Raw genomic sequence first — 17091 nt, forward strand, 5'->3', positions numbered from 1 at the left:
TTGTTTTTTGATGGAGAACTTGTTAAGACCCTGACTGACGTCGCTTTTTAAAGGGACAGCGCATGTACAGTGAAACTGCTCATGGCCATTGTTGGCTTTTATTCATGCATAGACCGTGTTGTTTTACCTTGTTTTGTCGCCGGTCTTTTGGTCGCCCGTTGTCGCGATCGGGGCAACCAAAAGACCGTGACCAAAAGACCGTGACCAAAAGACCGGCGACCAAAAGACCGGCGACCAATCGACCGCACACGATTTCAAATATGCGTTTTGTGCCTCGGTATCGATAGCACGATCATTTTGACAATTCTGAATGTTCGGGTTTAAGTTCAAAGTCGGAATCGTGTCGAGGAAAGTTTGACAAGTTTAAGACCCATGGAGAACAAAGGGTTTCAAATGTGGGTGAGGCGGGTAAGACGGTAAACGGGTGCGGCTCAGGTGGTAGCGCGCCGGCAAGGACCGGTCGGGTTGGCGTTTCCCATCAAAAATAAACTTTTCCGGCGTCTCGCCATCCGCAGATCACGGCGAGCCGTCCGCCCTGCCACCCGAGCCGCCCCGCCGTTGACATTTCTACATTCGACGAGCCCTCGCCGGGATTGGTCGCCGCGTGTGATCGCCGCGGAGGCGTCGGGCCGTTCGTGGCGGTTAAGGCATCGACTCGGGAGTTGCGCCCGAGCGACGTGCGTGCGGTGTCTTAGCGTGATTGTCCCGGCCTCGAGTCGAGCCGTCTCTCGCGAAAGCGACCCCGCCACCCCCGAAAAAAAACAACGTGACTTTGCAGCCGTGGGACAAACTCGAACGCTCTCGTGGGCAGAAACAACAACAACGAAAAACATTCCAAATGTTCAACTCCACCGGACCTAAGCTAAGAACAAAAAAAAAGACCTCGTCGTAAAACTGCATAGAAAGCAGCCCCCGCTTTGGTCCAATCAAAGAAAGGATGGGGGGTGGGATTAAAAAAAACAAACCAAAAAAACAGCCACAACAACAACAACAACATCAACGAGAAAATAAATGCGTTACAATAGTGTCTATCTCCAAACTAGCCTCTAATATTTGACGTCTTCTATAAGCACTACGTACATAGGCAAAACTCGGTATTGCATAATTTTCATAATTCTGAATTCAAGGACAGTGAGTACGGGAAAGGGGCGGGGCCTCATTAGAAGAGGGGCCGGGGGGGGGGCAACGCAATCGAATACAAACTTGACTATACAAAGCCTGGATACGCCATGGAAGTGTGACACAGAAAATAGTACACAAAGTTAAACAGCTCATTTTCAGGGTACAAAATGTTAAAAATGTTAACTCTGCGTTTCTACTATGTTTTAAAACAAACAAAACCCGGGCGTGTCGGCGCTCGCGTGCGTGTGTGGGTGTGTGTGGGTGCGCGTGTGGAGATATGCGGAAAGGCACGTCATGTGGACGTCATGTTTCGTCGTGCAAATGAAGTGAAAAGACTGCTGAGACCGATGGCTGTCCACGTGATTTTTTTTAACGTTTTTTTTTGTTTTTTTCGCCACCGCCTGACTGATTGACAATTTCCCCGTACATTTCCCACAAACTCATTGGCCACCATTAACGGAGAGACGTCAAATCCGCATTTGAACAAGAAAAGTCTTTTCAAAATGCTTTTTTTTGCCAGATTTGACCGCGTCAAAGCCGTTCATTTTTTTACAGCGATTCCGCCTCCTTTCTGGCAGCTAATGAGTTTGCGTTTTTATTTCTTTCTCTTGTAAACAAACGCTTTCAAAGCCGACGGACAAAATGCTCTCGATTTTATCGTTTCCCAAAAAAGTGAAATGCCTTTTTTTCTCTTTTTGTGTTTTTTTGTTTTGTTTTACACACCTTACGTGTTCATTTCTTTCTCTCAGGGTTTTTTTTTGTACCCCTTTTACAAGAAATAAATAAAAGAATAAACAACGTGTCCCTGTACAATCGAGGAAGGACACTGAACAAAAAACAAGTGCTGGTGTTGCTGCTGGGATTGGGACTGAAATTCAATTGTTCCAATCAAAAAAAAATTAACCAAAAAACAGATTATTTGACCCTTTCCCAATCATATTACGTTTATCCCCCTTTCCTTTAGAGTCTGAGGGCTGACAGACTGATAGCTTCCCTTCAAAATAAAACAAAATCAATTGCACTAGCCTCCATGGATTGCTCTTCTTGAACAAAAAACAAAAAAAACAAAAAACCTTTTTTTAAAAGGAGTTACAAATGCTTTAGTGAGGTGTCCAATCTCAAGTAGTTAACGCTTGGAGAAAAAAATGATAAGGAAGCCCCTCCCCCCCACCCCGAAAATAAAACCCAAAATCAAAAATATATTTAGTTTCCCCCGGCATCGCAGGCGACCAAGAAGCACTGAATGTTTTTCCGCAAAGTACACAGTGACCTTCGACCCCGCCGCATTGACCAATAGAAGCGCAGATTTCGAGTGTCATGCAGTAGAATATTAAGGCATCTATACATCACAGTATTTGAATGCATTGGAAAGTTCTGCAAACAACAACTGGCTGGTGTGTATGTGTGTGCGCATGTGTGTGTGCGCATGTGTATGTGTGTGCGCATGTGTGTGTGTATGTGTGTTGACTGTCCGTGTGTTTGCGTGTCGGTAAAAGGGCGGAGGGCGCACCTGAAGCGTCCGTCTAGCCTCCGTCGGGAGGGCGGGGCCAGTTGGGGAAGAGTGTGGAGAGATGGCGCGGTTGCTGGTTTGGGCCCCGCCCCCCGTTCCCCTCGTCCGGGCCCCGGGGGGCTCAGTTGCCGGTCTCGGCGGGGACCAGCGGGTCACCAATGATGCTTATGCTGTAGTTCTGGTGGACATTTGTGGGCAGAATCGGCGTCCCGTTCGACACTTGGAATGGAACTAAGCTCGCCCAGGTACCAGGACTGTCGGGGAGAAATGATACACTAATTATTATTTAAAAGATGGAACTTATAGTATAGTAAAAGTGGCCGGGGCGAAACAAATAGACACAGTAATCCCTCGGTTATCGGGTCTTCACTTATCTTGAATTCACTACTTTGCTATTTGTTATTTTTTTCAAGTTCATAGATATGTTAACATCTGTGCTGAAGCCACTTTTGCTACTAAGACTCAGGACTGAAGAAAATAATGACTTTTTAATAGGGGTGACCCTACTTCGAGATATTTCAATTGTTGCGGCCACTGTATCTCGTTTTTTGCTAGTAGAAAAAAAATGCAGGAAAACGCGTACTTTGACACCCACCATTTTAGGCTTAGACGCAGATTCTTCCAGATCGGGGGATTTAACCTGAGGCCCGGGGGCCATAGGGGGTCCTGCTACATTTTTGTAGAAATCATACCCATTGACTGGCGACGCGCTGCTATCATTTTTTTGCAAAAAAATACATCTTGATGCAAAATTATGACGTCCCTTGATTTGAATAGAAAGTGCTAGCTAACACTTGTCCATGCTAAACTCATTGAGTCCGGTCCATTTCAAGTACGAGCCTCCGACCTCCCACTTCAAACGGCTTGGACGCCAGCTAGCGCTAATCTCAATAGCGGGAGGGTGCATCTCAGCCAGGGTAAGAACAAATTGGATTTTTTTTTTAACTCGTTGCCACTGACGGCCCAAAGAGTCCAACCCATTACGGCAAGTAAATAAACGTCAGTGGTCGTCAAACGGAACAAGACCCGCGTTTGACATCCCTGTGTCCCGTTTTTTGTTTTTTGCCGTGTTGGGATTCATTCTCACGGGGCAGAAAAGGTTGTGTGAGAGCTCTGAAGTGTGTGTATGTGTGTGTGTGTGTGTGTGTTGGCAGGGGTCCCTCCACAAAGGCGCCCCATCCCTATTCATATCACGCTAATGGCAAAACAACACTAGGATTGTTCCCGGGGAGCAACGGCGCTAACTGAAAACGCGAGCGGGAACAAGCGCCGCGTTGTTCCCGAGGGTTACCGCGTTCCGTACGTGTCAGATAATTAGCCCCCGCCCCCTAACCCTCACGTTGCCGCCCGCCGCCCACCCCCTCTCCCCAGAGAGCCCCCGGCGAACCCTCCGGTCGGCTCGGCGTTCTCTCGCGTTACGCAGATATTTACCTGCACCTCGCCATCAAATGGAAATAAATGAATTAAATAATCAATACAAAAATAATTAAGGCTTTTCCCGATTATTTTTATCTTTTTTGGGGGGAAAAATACAGTCTTGATTGAACATGGCAGGTTTACAGCTAAGTTAGGGTGCCAAGTGCTAACTTAAAATTACTGTAAACATATTGTTTAAATTTTTCTTTTACCGTATTCATTGTTTTATTTTATTTTTTTCCATCTTATTAATAAATAACAAATGCTTTTCCAGATTTTGTAATCTTTTTTGGGGGGAAAAAGTACAATCTAGATTGAACATGGCAGGTTTACAGCTAAGTTAGGGTGCCAAGTGCTAACTTAAAATTACATATTGTTTACATTTATTCTTTTACCATGTTTTATTTATTTGTTGTCCTTTTATTAATAAATAATAAATGCTATTCCCGATTTTTCAGATCCGATATTTGGCCAATAAAAACAGTCTTGATTGGACATGGAAGTTTTGTAGCCAAGTTAGGGTGCCAAGCGCTAACTTAACATTACTGTAAACATATTGTTTACATTTTTTCTTTTACCGTGTTTTATTTATTTGTTGTCATCTTATTAATAAATAATAAATGCTATTCCCAATTTTTCTGATCCGATTTTTGGCCTAACGTAAACTCTTGATTGGTAGCTAAGCTAGGGTGCTAAGTGCTATCTTAAAATTACTGTAAACACATTGTTTACCTTTTTTTTTCATTTACCATGTTCATTCTCATTTATTTTGGTTTATCTTATTACGGATGAAACCCTCATGCAAATTTGAAATCTAACATTTCTTCCCCCGATGCACCAAGTTTTTGACGAGTAAGCGTCCAATCCATTTGCGTCCGTTCTTTGGCTGCCAACTCCCTCATTTATCCGCCGTCCCCTTTTATGGCCACGCTTCAGGAAGTCATTTAATTCATTCATTTAATTGGAGTCCATTTTATACGAGTTACTTAAGTCGGACGCAGATTTTTACGCTGCTGTAAATTGGCTGCAATTTTTTGGGGTGTTCTTTTTTTACTTTGGCGAGGACCGGACAAAAACACTTTCGTTTAGCGTCTTAAAGTCGGAGCTAAACGGTCCGAGAAAGACATCAGCGCGTGGCATTTGAGGAGCTTTAAAAGAGACAGATTGGCTAATCCTCGGGTGCACTTCTTTCCCCGTCCAAGTCGTCCTGAAGTTCTCTCCGCCTCGGCCCCGCCTCCCCGGTCCCCCTGCCAAAAATCATCGGGCAGGAAACGGGGGCAACAGCGGGGGGGGATTTACTTTTTCCTACCTTGGCCAACAAAGAACGTACAGAGCGTCTCCCTCTTCCTGTTTGCTCCCGCTTTTTTTCTCCCCCGCTCTGTCTTCCCCTCCCAGGTAATGAAAGATCACAAAAGCGCGGGCGGCGTGGCTTTTAATCGGGTTGAAATCGACGGCCGCGGCTAATGGACTCCGACCGCAAAACTCAGGGGGGGCCCGCGGCGGGACCAGAAACCCGCGGGAGCGGGTAAAGCTTCCCCGCGGTCCTACCACGCGTGGGTCGCCGAACCCGCCACGTCGGGGGGATTAGCCGGCTAAATTAGATTATCTAATGGCATCTTAATGGATTGGCCGGCCGTTTCCTGCGCCGCGGCGACGTGCGATCCGCCTCCTAGCGCGGAGGAGACGTCGTTCCCGCGAGCTAGCGTGACTTTCCCGCAACTTGGCGTCTTTTTTGTCCTCTTTACGGCTTCGTAACGTAAAAGCCGTTATTGTTGGGAAGAGAAATAAAACTTCTCAGGAGCTACGGAAATTGGTGCGACTTATAGTCCAGAGAAGATAGTTTTGCCCTTTATTTTAGCATTAAAAATAGGATTTGAGCTCAAAAAGGCTAATAGCATCTTAATGGATCGGCCGGCCGTTTCCTGCGTCACGGCGATGCGCGATCCGCCTCCTAGCGCGGAGGAGACGTCGTTCCCGCAAGCTAGCGTGACTTTCCCGCAACTTGGCGTCTTTTTTGTCCTCTTTACGGCTTTGTAACATAAAAGCCGTTATCGTTGGGAAGAGAAATAACACTTCTCAGGAGCTACAGTATGAAAATTGGTGCGACTTATAGTCCAGAGATGATAGTTTTGCCCTTTATTTTAGCATTAAAAATAGGATTTGAGCTAAAAAAAAGGCTAAACCTGAGATAGCGTGGCCTCCATTTTAGCAGAAATATCGTGTTTGGAGAGAGGATCTTTTCGAGGTAATAAATTCTTGGACCCGTTTGGCAAGCTAGCGAGGAAGGAGGCGCGTGAGGACATTTTCTCCTCCTCTTTAGGAGGCCCATCGAAAGGGGGCTGAGCTAAAACGCTCGAGTGTTCCCAAAGACCTTCAGCTGGTGCTAAATTAACACGATCGTGCACATGCACACACACACCAACATGCTCGGAGGGGGGAAAAAAGTGGGAAAGAGAGACGTAACCGGGGGGACCAGCGCTCGAGCTCATGCTCGCTCGACGGCACAAGGGGGGGGCGGGCTCGGGGAGGGGCCCCGCGGGGTCTTTGGCTGGGGTTGAGCTAAAGGAGCATGACTTCAGCACGGCGGCAAACAGGAAAAAGTTACAAAGGTTATTTTTTTCAGTGCAGACTTTTGGGGCAAAAAGGGTTTTTAGGGTGCTTTTTGAAATGTTGCTAGAATACTAAAATTAACTACCGTATTTTCACGACTATAAGGCGCACATAAAAGTCTTCCATTTTCTCCAAAATAGACAGGGCGCCTTATAATCCAGTGCGCTTTATATATGGACCAATACTAAAATTGTTATCACGATAAAATCAAATGCTTAATTGTAACGTCCCTTGATTTGAATAGAAAGTGCTAGCTAACACTTGCCCATGCTAAACTCATTGAGTCCAATCCATTTCAAGTACGAGCATCCGACCTCCCACTTCAAACGGCTTGGACGCCAGCTAGCGCTAATCTCAATAGCGGGAGGGTGCATCTCGGCCAGAGGAAGAACAAATTGGACTTTTTGAAATGTCGCTAGAATACTAAAATTAAAAAATATATATCCATACTCTAATAAACAGACTACCGCAAAAAAGTTGTTTTTGCTTGACGATGATAGACGACCAATTGAGAACATCTTTAAAACGTAATATACGTGTTTATGGGGTATTTGAAGTGGGAGGACGACCAATAATTTGGACATCCATCAAAAAATATGCTAAATTATCCTACCGTCTATCAAGGCTAGGTCAAACATACGTAAATTTGGATCGTCACGACAACGGAGTTCGGGACGTGTCCGGATATTTTGGAAAAGGCGAGTGAACGGACGCCAGGGATGGGACGGGGGGAAGCGGAATGTGTGAGGGTGAAAGAGGGTTACCTTTGCCAAGCAATCCCCAAAGTGTCGTCGGCGGCACTGGGGCCGTAATGCCTGCCGTTTTGAGTCACGCTCCAGTCACACTTCTTCAGCTGTCAATTGAAATGCGCGCCGTCAGGACCGGCGGACAACAAGTCAACAGTGGACACACACAGACAAGCGACAAGCGGCACGGGAGGGGAGGGAGGGGAGGGGAGCCAAAAAGCCAAGGCCGGCTGGAGTCGCTCGATTCGGCGGCGAGGCCGGCTGGAGTCGCTCGAATTGGCGCCGCATCACGTTTAGCCATGGTGTCTTCGCGAGTCGGTAAAAGAACGTTTCTGTGATAAATTCCGTGGCCAATTCCTTTTGACGGGTGGGTCTAACCCCGTGGTACACGGTCGATTGGTCACCGGTCTTTTGGTCACCCGGGAGGTTATTGATAATTACCATTTAAATCAGTGCTCAAATTCCCTAAATACAAACTGCGAATGACTATTTAGTCATACTTAATGCCCTAGTCATTATTAGGTTAAAGAAAAGCTCCAAATTTCCCGAACTTTGATTGTGTTTTGTTGGAGAACTTGTTAAGACCCTGACTGACGTCGCTTCTTAAAGGGACAACGCATGTACATACAAACTCTTATACACTCAGTGAAACTGCTCATGGCTTTTATTGATGCGTGGACCGTGTTGTTTTACCTTGTTTTGCCCCCGGTCTTTTGGTCGTTGGTCTTTTGGTCACCGGTCTTTTGGTCGCCCGTTGTTGCGGTCGGGGCGACCAAAAGACCGGCGACCAATCGACCGCACACGTACCCCGTCGTACCCTAGTCTGTCCTGACTTCCCTTTCCCCATCCTATTAGCATGACAGGCTCGTGGTTTTAGCGTCGCTCAAACTGTTACATTTGCGACGTCATGTCAATGATGATGACACAAATTGGAGAATATTTAGCTAGAGCGTCTCGTATTATATTGTTTTTGATTTTTATATCTATATATTTATTCATGTATTTATTTATTACCTTACTTATTACCTATCCATTTATGTCTAAAATGCCTTTCCTATTTCTGCATCCTCACCCTCTTGCTACTGTCACAACGAAATTTCCCGAATATGGGATGAATAAAGTTATCCAATCCAATCCAATCCAATTTAAAATATATAGAAATTTGCCACTTCCCTGGCGTTTATTTAAAAATTGTAAATAGTTTCAAATGAATAACAGGTGTTCAATTACTTATTGTTATAATATCCTCATTCCTATTTAAAGTCATCAAACCATGGAGCTAGGTGCAAAAAATCCATTCGTTTGATCGTCGATTTACCGTGGCAGAGGAAAAAAAACCCGGATTTGGATAAAAAAAACGAGTTTAACAATCCCCGCCGCAAAGACTCTTTTGTCCAGAAAAGAAGGGGAAGGTGAAGATGTTAAAATTCAGGACGTGTGTGTAACCCGGTTAGCTTGACATGCACGGCGTGGACGGATTAGGCCTCAGACAATGCGTCCGCGCTCGGACGGGCGTCCACGCGCCGGCGCACATTATGCCGGCGCACGTGCGTGCGGGCGATCCGGCCGACGGGCCGAGGCGGAGGCGGAGCTCGCCTCGCCCCGCGTCGGTTTCCGCCAAGACAAAGTGCGCACTCGGCACTCTCCGAAGCCATTTTCATTTTCACTGCGGAAAAACCACGCCGCCGCTCCTGCCGGCGTTTGTCCGGGGATAGACGACGCGGCGGCTTCTCCTCGAGGGGCTTCGCCATCTGGCCGCTGACATTGCCGCATCAGAGCAACACGGGCTGGGGAGGGGGTCTCGGGGAGGGGGCGTTCCTAGCAGATGCGGGCAGATTGCGGATTAGGATCCTTGCTAGGATAATGCCAAATGACATCTGATCACCGATCTCTCCCCGCGGAATGCTGGATGCCGGCATTCCCTGGAGGGGTTAACCCGGGCCGGAGATGAATGGGGGGGGCTTCTCACATATTTGCTGCCTGGGAATGGCGGAGCAGGTGTGTGGGAGATTGCCCGCCCTTTTCCAAGACATCTCTCGCCTGCTGCTATTTTAGCAGCGCCGCTAAAGCCAGCGCCAGTCGGATCTAGTATTTCTGGGGGGTGGTCTTGAATTCGGGGAAAGGTTTCGGGTTGTTTCAGAGAAAAACCTTGCCGAGCGTCCTCGCAGGTTGGTAGCCTGACAATCAACGGACTTTAAAACCCCGGGCCGACTGAAAAATACTTTTCGCGCGTCCGCAAGTGATCCCCGAGGGGAGCTTTAGGGTTATTACTGAACATTTAAGAAGGGGGGAGACGTCGTTGAGAGAAACGACGGCTCGACGGCGGGCTACAGATGCATTCAATTAGTTGTGTTTGGAAAAGCCTTGGCCTCAAACCAGCACTTTAAAAGGTTGCCTAAGGGGGAGAACACACACTCTCCGATCTGTCCTCTCGCAAAGTCATTCAAGAGCCTGCAAAGATAGCGAAAACGACATTCACCAGTGTCGGGGAAACCTCGTCGCTGCTCAAGAGGTCCAATCAAGGTGTGTTCGGAGGATGCGTAGTGCTAGTCAGTTGTTAAATGGTAAGTCCACTTACGCTTGTATCCCGACGTTTGGTCGAAAGACGTTTGGTCCCCCGACGTTTGGTCGACCGGACGTTTGGTAGAACGGACGTTTGGTAGAACGGACGTTTGGTGGAACGGGAACGCATGCAATTGATCGATTTTAACATTGGGTGAATAGGGATTTAATGACTATTATTTAACATTGAGTGAATAGGGTTAGGGCTAAACAAATGTAAGTCTCGTGACTCAAACCTCGGGACTCGCGAACCCGTTCTACCAAACGTCCGTTCTACCAAATGTCCGTTCTACCAAACGTCCATTCTACCAAATGTCCGTTCTACCAAACGTCCGGTCGACCAAACGTCCGGGGACTAAACGTCTTTCGACGAAACGTCCCAGTACCATAGCACTATACGCGAAAATGTGATCTTGGAATCAAACCCAAAACCCTGTGGCGTTGGGAAAGAGACACTCTACCGCCTAGCCATGGGTCCATTTTGGTCCATTTTGGATTAAACACGAACTGATCCAACGAACTGTTTCCTGAATTTCAGCAAGTTTTACTATGCTAAAGTGACTAAACGCTCAATTAAAAAACTTTTCTTTCAGTTTTACGGATAGTCCTGTCATGTAAATTGATTTTTTCCAGCCTTGCTCACTGCCAGCCAATGGGTTAAGACCCCCAAAACGGATTGGACGAGTCTACCGTTGCTGTCTACGGGCGCTTTTATAATCAAGTAAATGAGTTTCAGAATTAAAAGGGAACTAAAAGCCGGTTTTAAGTTGTACGACGACCACATTCTGGTCCATTTGGAGCTCGCGGATTAAGGATTTGTTTGGTTTACAAGGGTGGGAACGTCTTTTAAATGGGGGTGAGGTAGTAGAGGGGGTTCACCTGTTGCTGGTGCAGGAAGGCCGGATCTCTGGCGCTCAAGCCCACGAAGCGGTTCGCCGTCGGGGTCCCGGGCACTGAGTAGCCTGGGCGAAAAAAAACAGAGGGTGACGTCAACCACGCCCGAGGCGCCGCGGTCGCTCCGGACGCTGATTGCGAGTGCTCCATAAATTCTGGTGCAGTCACCGGCGTGGCCGGCGTCCAATCGTGACGAGCGGAGCGCCACAAGGTCAGATTTTGGGCCCACTTTAATTAGCGGGTAATAAACCTACGAGCGTGACGTAAATCCCCCTTAAATGTTTTATAACGCCGAACGGGAGAGGGGAAGAAGCGAGATGCCCACGTTAGAGCCTTTTTACGAGGCGGCGTGGGGAGAAAAAAAATGTCAGATAAAATGCCTTGTCAGCATTTTGACTCACCTTCCGTGGACGTGGTGATGGGCTTGGTGTCGGGCATGGACAGCGAGACGGGTCGCACGGTGCCGTGGTGCGGGGAGGGAGCCAGGACCGGCGTGAAGTGGCCCGGGACTTTGCCCACGACCTGGCCGCTGCTGTTGGGCTGCGAGGGGTGCAAGTCTATTATTATCATCTCCACCGAGCCGCGTTCAAAAGAGAGATCGGAGAGAGCGCGCCATTATCGCCGAGGGGGGAACGCCGGCTCAATAGCCGCGGATTTCCTACATGATTTTACACAATGATTTTAATGGCGCTCATAAATGGAATCGGCCGGATCCGGGGCGTGAAAAGACGGGCCGGCGGGCGTGAATGCGCCGGCGCCCGGGGACTGTCGAGAAAGAGTCAAAAGAAAAGAGGCGAAAGAAAGAAAGAAAGAATGGCGGAAAGAAAGGGGGCCACTCTTGCAGACGGCTGGAGACTGTCTGGGGGCGTCGCTTTCGGGACCGCCCCGAGTTCAAAACTCAAACAGTCCTTTCTGGAAAAGAATTGTGTCCAGAGGGTTCCCTCTGTTACGTGAATAGAATCTTTAATTAGAGTGTCATATAATCTGCCGCGTTAAAGCAAGCAGAAAAACTTTCTGGCACTCGTCCACCGGCTTATAAGGGCGGTGTTATTTGTTGGGCCCCCCCGCTCCTTGCCAACCCCCCCCCCCAACCCAAAACCTTCCCCCCTTCCCCTAACCCGACTAGCAGAGGACCAGTTAATTCCGCACAAGAGCCGGCCCCGGCAACGGCAAATATTTACAACCTTTATCATTCCCTGTGGTTTTTTCCTCTGGCGTAACAGACACCCCTTAAAAAAAGAATGAAAAAAAAAAACAAGCCCAGACTGTACCGACTGCACCCTCCCCCCACTCGGAGCCATTGTTTACAGTGCGACGCGGCGGGACGTAAAAGTCATGAATGTCTACGTGGGAATCTTGAAATACGGCCCCCGTCCGGCGTCTGGTAAAACGGCGGTTTCCCCGCATTCCGCCGCGAACGAGGCGGTCGTCGGGTAGGTAGGCCGGCGCGGATTTTACCCACCTGGCCGCTCTGCGGGCTGGTCGGGTCGTACGACGGCACGTAGCCCTTGAGGGGGTCGGCCGGGTTGAGGTGGGGCGGGTAGCGGATGGTGCTGTGCGGGAAGTAGGATGACGGCGCGGGCGGCAGGATGGCCGAGGCCGAGAACTGCAGCGGCGAGTGCGGCGGCGGGCTCCTGGTCGAGATGACTGCGGGGACACGGGTGTCGGGGTTAAGAGACGGAGGAGGCTCGGGTCGGGTCGGAGCCGGCCGGGGGACTCACCGCTGTGTCCCACCCCCGTCAGGCTCGGGTGATGCGGCTGGGGGAAAGGGCTGATTCGGGGCGAGGAGTCCTGCGGCGAAGTGGGGCTGAACATGGGCTTCTCGGGCTTTTTCATGGTGGGTGACGACATGTCTGCTGAAGAGAAGAAGGGAAAATTCAGGGTCCGAAATAGGGGGAGACTTTTCCTGTCCGGGACGATTCAAACGCCGCGTACCGAGGATGAGTTTTTGCATGGATTGGCAGGTGGAAAAGTTGACTTTGCAAATTGTACACGTGTGCAAAACAAAGGCAAAAAAATGGCCCTTTATGGTGGTACACGGTCGATTGGTCGCCGGTCTTTTGGTCGCCCGGAAGGTAAGTGATAATTACCATTTAAATCGTTGATCAAATTCCCTAAAAACAAATTGCGAATGACTATTTAGTCATACTAATTACAGCCCTATTAATTATTAGGCCAAAGAAAAGCTCCAAATTTCCCATACTCTTATTGTGTTTTACCATTGTTGGCTTTTATTGATGCGTAGACCGTGTTGTTTTACCTTGTTTTGTCGCCGGTCTTTTGGTCGCCGGTCTTTGGGCCCGGACAACGGGCGACCAAAAGACCGGCGACCAATCGACCGCACATGCTTTATGGCAGGGGTAGGGAACCTATGGCTCGGGAGCCATATGTGGCTCTTTTGATGGATGTATATGGCTCTCCGCTAACCTGTGTGGTAATATATGGGAACCATTGGTCCCGAACGCACCAATGGGAGCGTCACTGTGGTGCCGAAACTATCTCTAGTGCCTTTTTAATCATAATTTTTCTTCATTAGACTCTTCTGCATGCATACTCTCATTGATTAGCAAGAGTGAAATAATCTTCTCAAAAGAATTCAGACTTTTTTTAACTTTCAAATTGGTGAAATGAATAATAAATGCTCACATTTTCATGTATTTTTACTTTTACATTCTGAGTATGCTCTCAAGGAATAATGTTTGAAAATATGAATAGTTTATGGCTCTCTTCGTCAAAAAGGTTCCCGACCCCTGCTTTATGGTAAACACGGGAGTCGCCGAAACTCTTTTGTCAACTCCGACGGCGGCCAACGGCATCGCGAGTGCAACGCGGTCCCCGCCCACATCTGGTCCGGCGCGCTCCGCCGATCCGCCGTAATCCCCCGTGGTTAATCCCCGGGCTTTTTAGGAGACGTGAAATTTGTTAAGAAAGCGGAAGAATAAGCAAAGACGCTAACAGACTGGAGCCGGCCGCCGCCGTCACAAGTGCGTGCCTTTCAATTTTCCGGGCTCCCGAGGGGAGGGACCCGAGACGGGACGCCTCTCGCCTTCTCGCCGCCGTTTTAATCGGCGATTCGCTAGAACAACCGGCCGGTTAACTCTCGGAGAGTTCAAAAATACCGCTTAGCACGTTTGCCCGCAAGAGGGAAGAATGGGCCTCCGTGACAGGAAGACTCGCTCCTTTCCAAAGAAGAGAGCGCTAAAGGTTGCTGGAATTTGCGTGCGTGTCGGCTGACGGAGGCGGGGGGGGGGAATTCCCACCCAGAGGTTGCGAGAGGATAAAGGCTTGGCGTTTCCGTCAAACTCCGAGCTTTTTCCTCTCTCCGACTAGCCGAACCCTTTCGAGAAGCGTCGCCCGAACCCTTTCCAGCGCCATTTTGCGGGGACCGGCACACCTTCTGCAGTAGCATATTTTCCACATTCCACCACAATTAGCGCTTGGGCCAATTACGGCGAACGTTTGGGGTCTTTAGCAAAGATTTTAGGTGGGTTTGTCTCGGGTTAGGATTGGTTTTGGGCAGTGGCAGGTCGCTAGGGCCTTCAAGGCTTTCTCTGCTGGCCTAAGAAATATCTGAATCATATTTTGTCCATCAATACTTATTAAATAATTCTAAATTGTCTGTTAGCTTCCTTTCGTTGCTTTTCCCCCTGGTTGCACTGCTTCCAGATGTGTGTTTTCATATTGAAGCATTTAACCAATCACATTTCAGCCATTATTTGTTGCCAGGGTCAGAAATCTGCCCCAAGGCCTTCACAATCAGTTCTGCGGGCTCTGCTGCATTAAACAAGCGTCGATAAGACTGTTGCTTTAACCAATCAGATTTCGAGTTGGCATATGTGGTTCTTTTGTCAATACGTCATCGCTTTCACCCACTATGATTGCATACCTGTCAACCTCTGCCGATAAGTGCCCTTATAAATGATTATGATTCCCCTTACAAACCCCCCAAAAACCTTACAAACACCGTACGACTCGTACGGTGTTTGTAAGTTCGTTAAAAGTCGGCGAATCACCTCCGTCTCGTTCGTGCCAGTTCTCCCGACTGCTGGCCGGCGAGTTGGGCGACGAGTAGAAGTTGGGTCCGGTCGGGCTGGTGTCCATGTTCTCCTCCATGTTGACGGTTTTGGGTCTTTTGCTGCACAGAAACACATACACACGGGTTTTAACCAGGCCGGCACGAAGGACCGAGGGCGCCTCGGGGGCGTGGCCCACCTGCCGGGAGGGGAGGACAGCGAGCGATGCATCCCCACGCCGGAGTTCAGGTCATGATAGTAGGGCTGCCCGGGCATGTCCGCCATGGAGAAGTTGACCACCGCGCCGTGGGTAATGGGCACTGCGGAGGAAAGAGCGGTGAGGCGAAAAAAGCCGGGCCGGCGGCGGCAGATTGCCTCTCCTTGCAACGGGAGACGCGCAATTAATCGTACTATTGCATGAGTGGTCATTATTGACGCTTTAGAGGCCCCGCGCATCGAATTAAACGCTCCTAGTTGACCATTACAGCATTTCTGCTGAGCCCTCTGATTAAAAAGTCAACGCTTCTCGCGCGTTACGGCCGCGGGGCCCGAGCGGCTTTCCAGGACAACGGCGCCCGCCATCGTCGTTTGCACCGGGGGACCGAGTTCCGCAAAAATAGAGCGTATCGCCGGAGAGCTGGCTGGGGTTCGGCGGCGAGAGGGGAGCGCACGCGCCGCCGGCGTGTGTTGTGGTCTGAGGTCGGCCGCTGGCACGATCCCGCCGCCAGCGCCGCCGCCACCGCCGCCGCCGCGGCCTGGCAAAGACCCAGGACCCGCTGCTGGCCACATGGAGACGTCTAGGGAGATCCCGCCGTTGGGTTATTGTTCCCGCAAAGTCAGACGGTGGCGTACTTCGACATAGAATGATCCCCTAAATCCAATGCTAACGTCAACTAGACTGACATGCCGTCTTCAGTTTTTCTCACTAAAACTCGCTAGCTATTGAATCCACCCTTAAAACCGTCGGACCGGACGGTGTTCCTCCATTTAAACTTGGGATTCGTGGTGATAAAATACCGCAAGACGAATATTTTTGAAGGGTCTGACAAAGAGTCGCAGCGGAACCGCAGCCAACTCCGCTGAACCGCGAAGAATGTGTCAGCCCGGCGATGACGGACAAGCGGTTGCGTGCGATTCTCACCGGGGAGTGAGGCGTACCGTATATTCCCACGCGTTTCTTGACCTTTTTAACCTCCCGGGACCCAGGCAAAAATTAACCGCCGTCCACAACTATTTGAACCGGGGCGACTGGCTCGGGTTTCAACGCCACGGACGGCGCCGGGCGTCCCGTTGAGTCCGGAACGTCGAAAGAGATCCGACGTCGGACGGTGGCTAATGAGGTACGATGTGGAATTTCACAAGTCGGAACGGATGAACTGGATTTTCCCCCGGGTAAAAAAAAAAAAAACAGAGGAAAGGGCAAACACGAGCGCGGTTTCCTGGAGAGTACACGTTGTTCCAGAACCGCTTGCTCAGAAGGAGGCCCGGGATTCCTGGAGGAGCCCGGCCGGCGTGTCGCTACACATACGCGGCTCTCGGCAAACGCGTTCCCTCGACGAAAACCGGCCCGACCGGATGGATGGCGCGCGCCTCCCCGAATAAAGCCGTCTCATGTGACAAAGCCCCGCGTAATTTTGGGCTCCGGGGCTCGGTCACGTGGCCGCAAATCCCAGAATGGCTGACATTCCCGAGTCGCTTCGGCCCCCGACTGACACCTCTGCTATTCGTCAAAGAATACCGGGAAGCGCTTGACTTGGAAATGGCGAGGCACTTACTTCTCGACACCCGCACCAGCTCCGCCACGCTGAACACTCCTGATTTGATGAAGCTGTCTTCCAGATAGACTGACAAAACAAGGACAAAGTCAGATTTCTCGTCCAAAAAAACAACAACAAAGAAGCACCCTCCTTTATCCACCGTAAACGTTTAAGGCCACCATCCAACGAGTCGGAACCGACCGCGAGGAGAGCCCGTCTCGCGCCGGGTGACTCGGTCGGCGACTCCGGCAACACGCAATTACGATCGCTAAAGCTATCACTAGCAGTGATCTCCCGTGGAAAAGTACTGTATTTTCACGACTATAAGGTGCACATAAAAGTCTTAAATGTTCTCCAAACTAGACAGGGCGCCTTATAATCCAGTGCGCTTTATATATGGACCAATACTACAATTGTTATGACGATAAAATCAAATAAATCAGTCGATAGGTTACACCATC

At 49.5% G+C, this 17091-nt stretch overlaps 1 protein-coding gene across 4 annotated transcripts in view; it reads right to left on the reverse strand.

The window, feature by feature from the left end:
• Nucleotides 1–1470: 1470 nt before the first annotated feature.
• The window catches only part of LOC144065481 (nuclear factor 1 B-type-like), a 49485-nt gene continuing 33864 nt past the window's right edge, over nucleotides 1471–17091 (reverse strand). Inside the window, exons 4-12 of one of the 4 annotated variants that reach the window (XM_077588357.1) lie at nucleotides 16649–16717; nucleotides 15073–15193; nucleotides 14874–14995; nucleotides 12582–12713; nucleotides 12323–12507; nucleotides 11262–11400; nucleotides 10846–10928; nucleotides 7423–7511; nucleotides 1471–2886 (exon numbers count right to left, since the gene is read on the reverse strand). In XM_077588357.1, coding sequence (XP_077444483.1) covers nucleotides 2754–2886; nucleotides 7423–7511; nucleotides 10846–10928; nucleotides 11262–11400; nucleotides 12323–12507; nucleotides 12582–12713; nucleotides 14874–14995; nucleotides 15073–15193; nucleotides 16649–16717 — 1073 coding nt within the window. In that variant the 3' untranslated portion in view covers nucleotides 1471–2753. Of the gene's footprint in view, nucleotides 2887–7422; nucleotides 7512–10845; nucleotides 10929–11261; nucleotides 11401–12322; nucleotides 12508–12581; nucleotides 12717–14873; nucleotides 14996–15072; nucleotides 15194–16648; nucleotides 16718–17091 lie in introns of all 4 variants that reach the window. The other 3 variants (XM_077588356.1, XM_077588359.1, XM_077588358.1) reach the window with 3 other exon arrangements.

Source organism: Stigmatopora argus, chromosome 20, assembly GCF_051989625.1.
Source record: "Stigmatopora argus isolate UIUO_Sarg chromosome 20, RoL_Sarg_1.0, whole genome shotgun sequence".
In the NCBI taxonomy this organism is placed as follows: domain Eukaryota; kingdom Metazoa; phylum Chordata; class Actinopteri; order Syngnathiformes; family Syngnathidae; genus Stigmatopora; species Stigmatopora argus.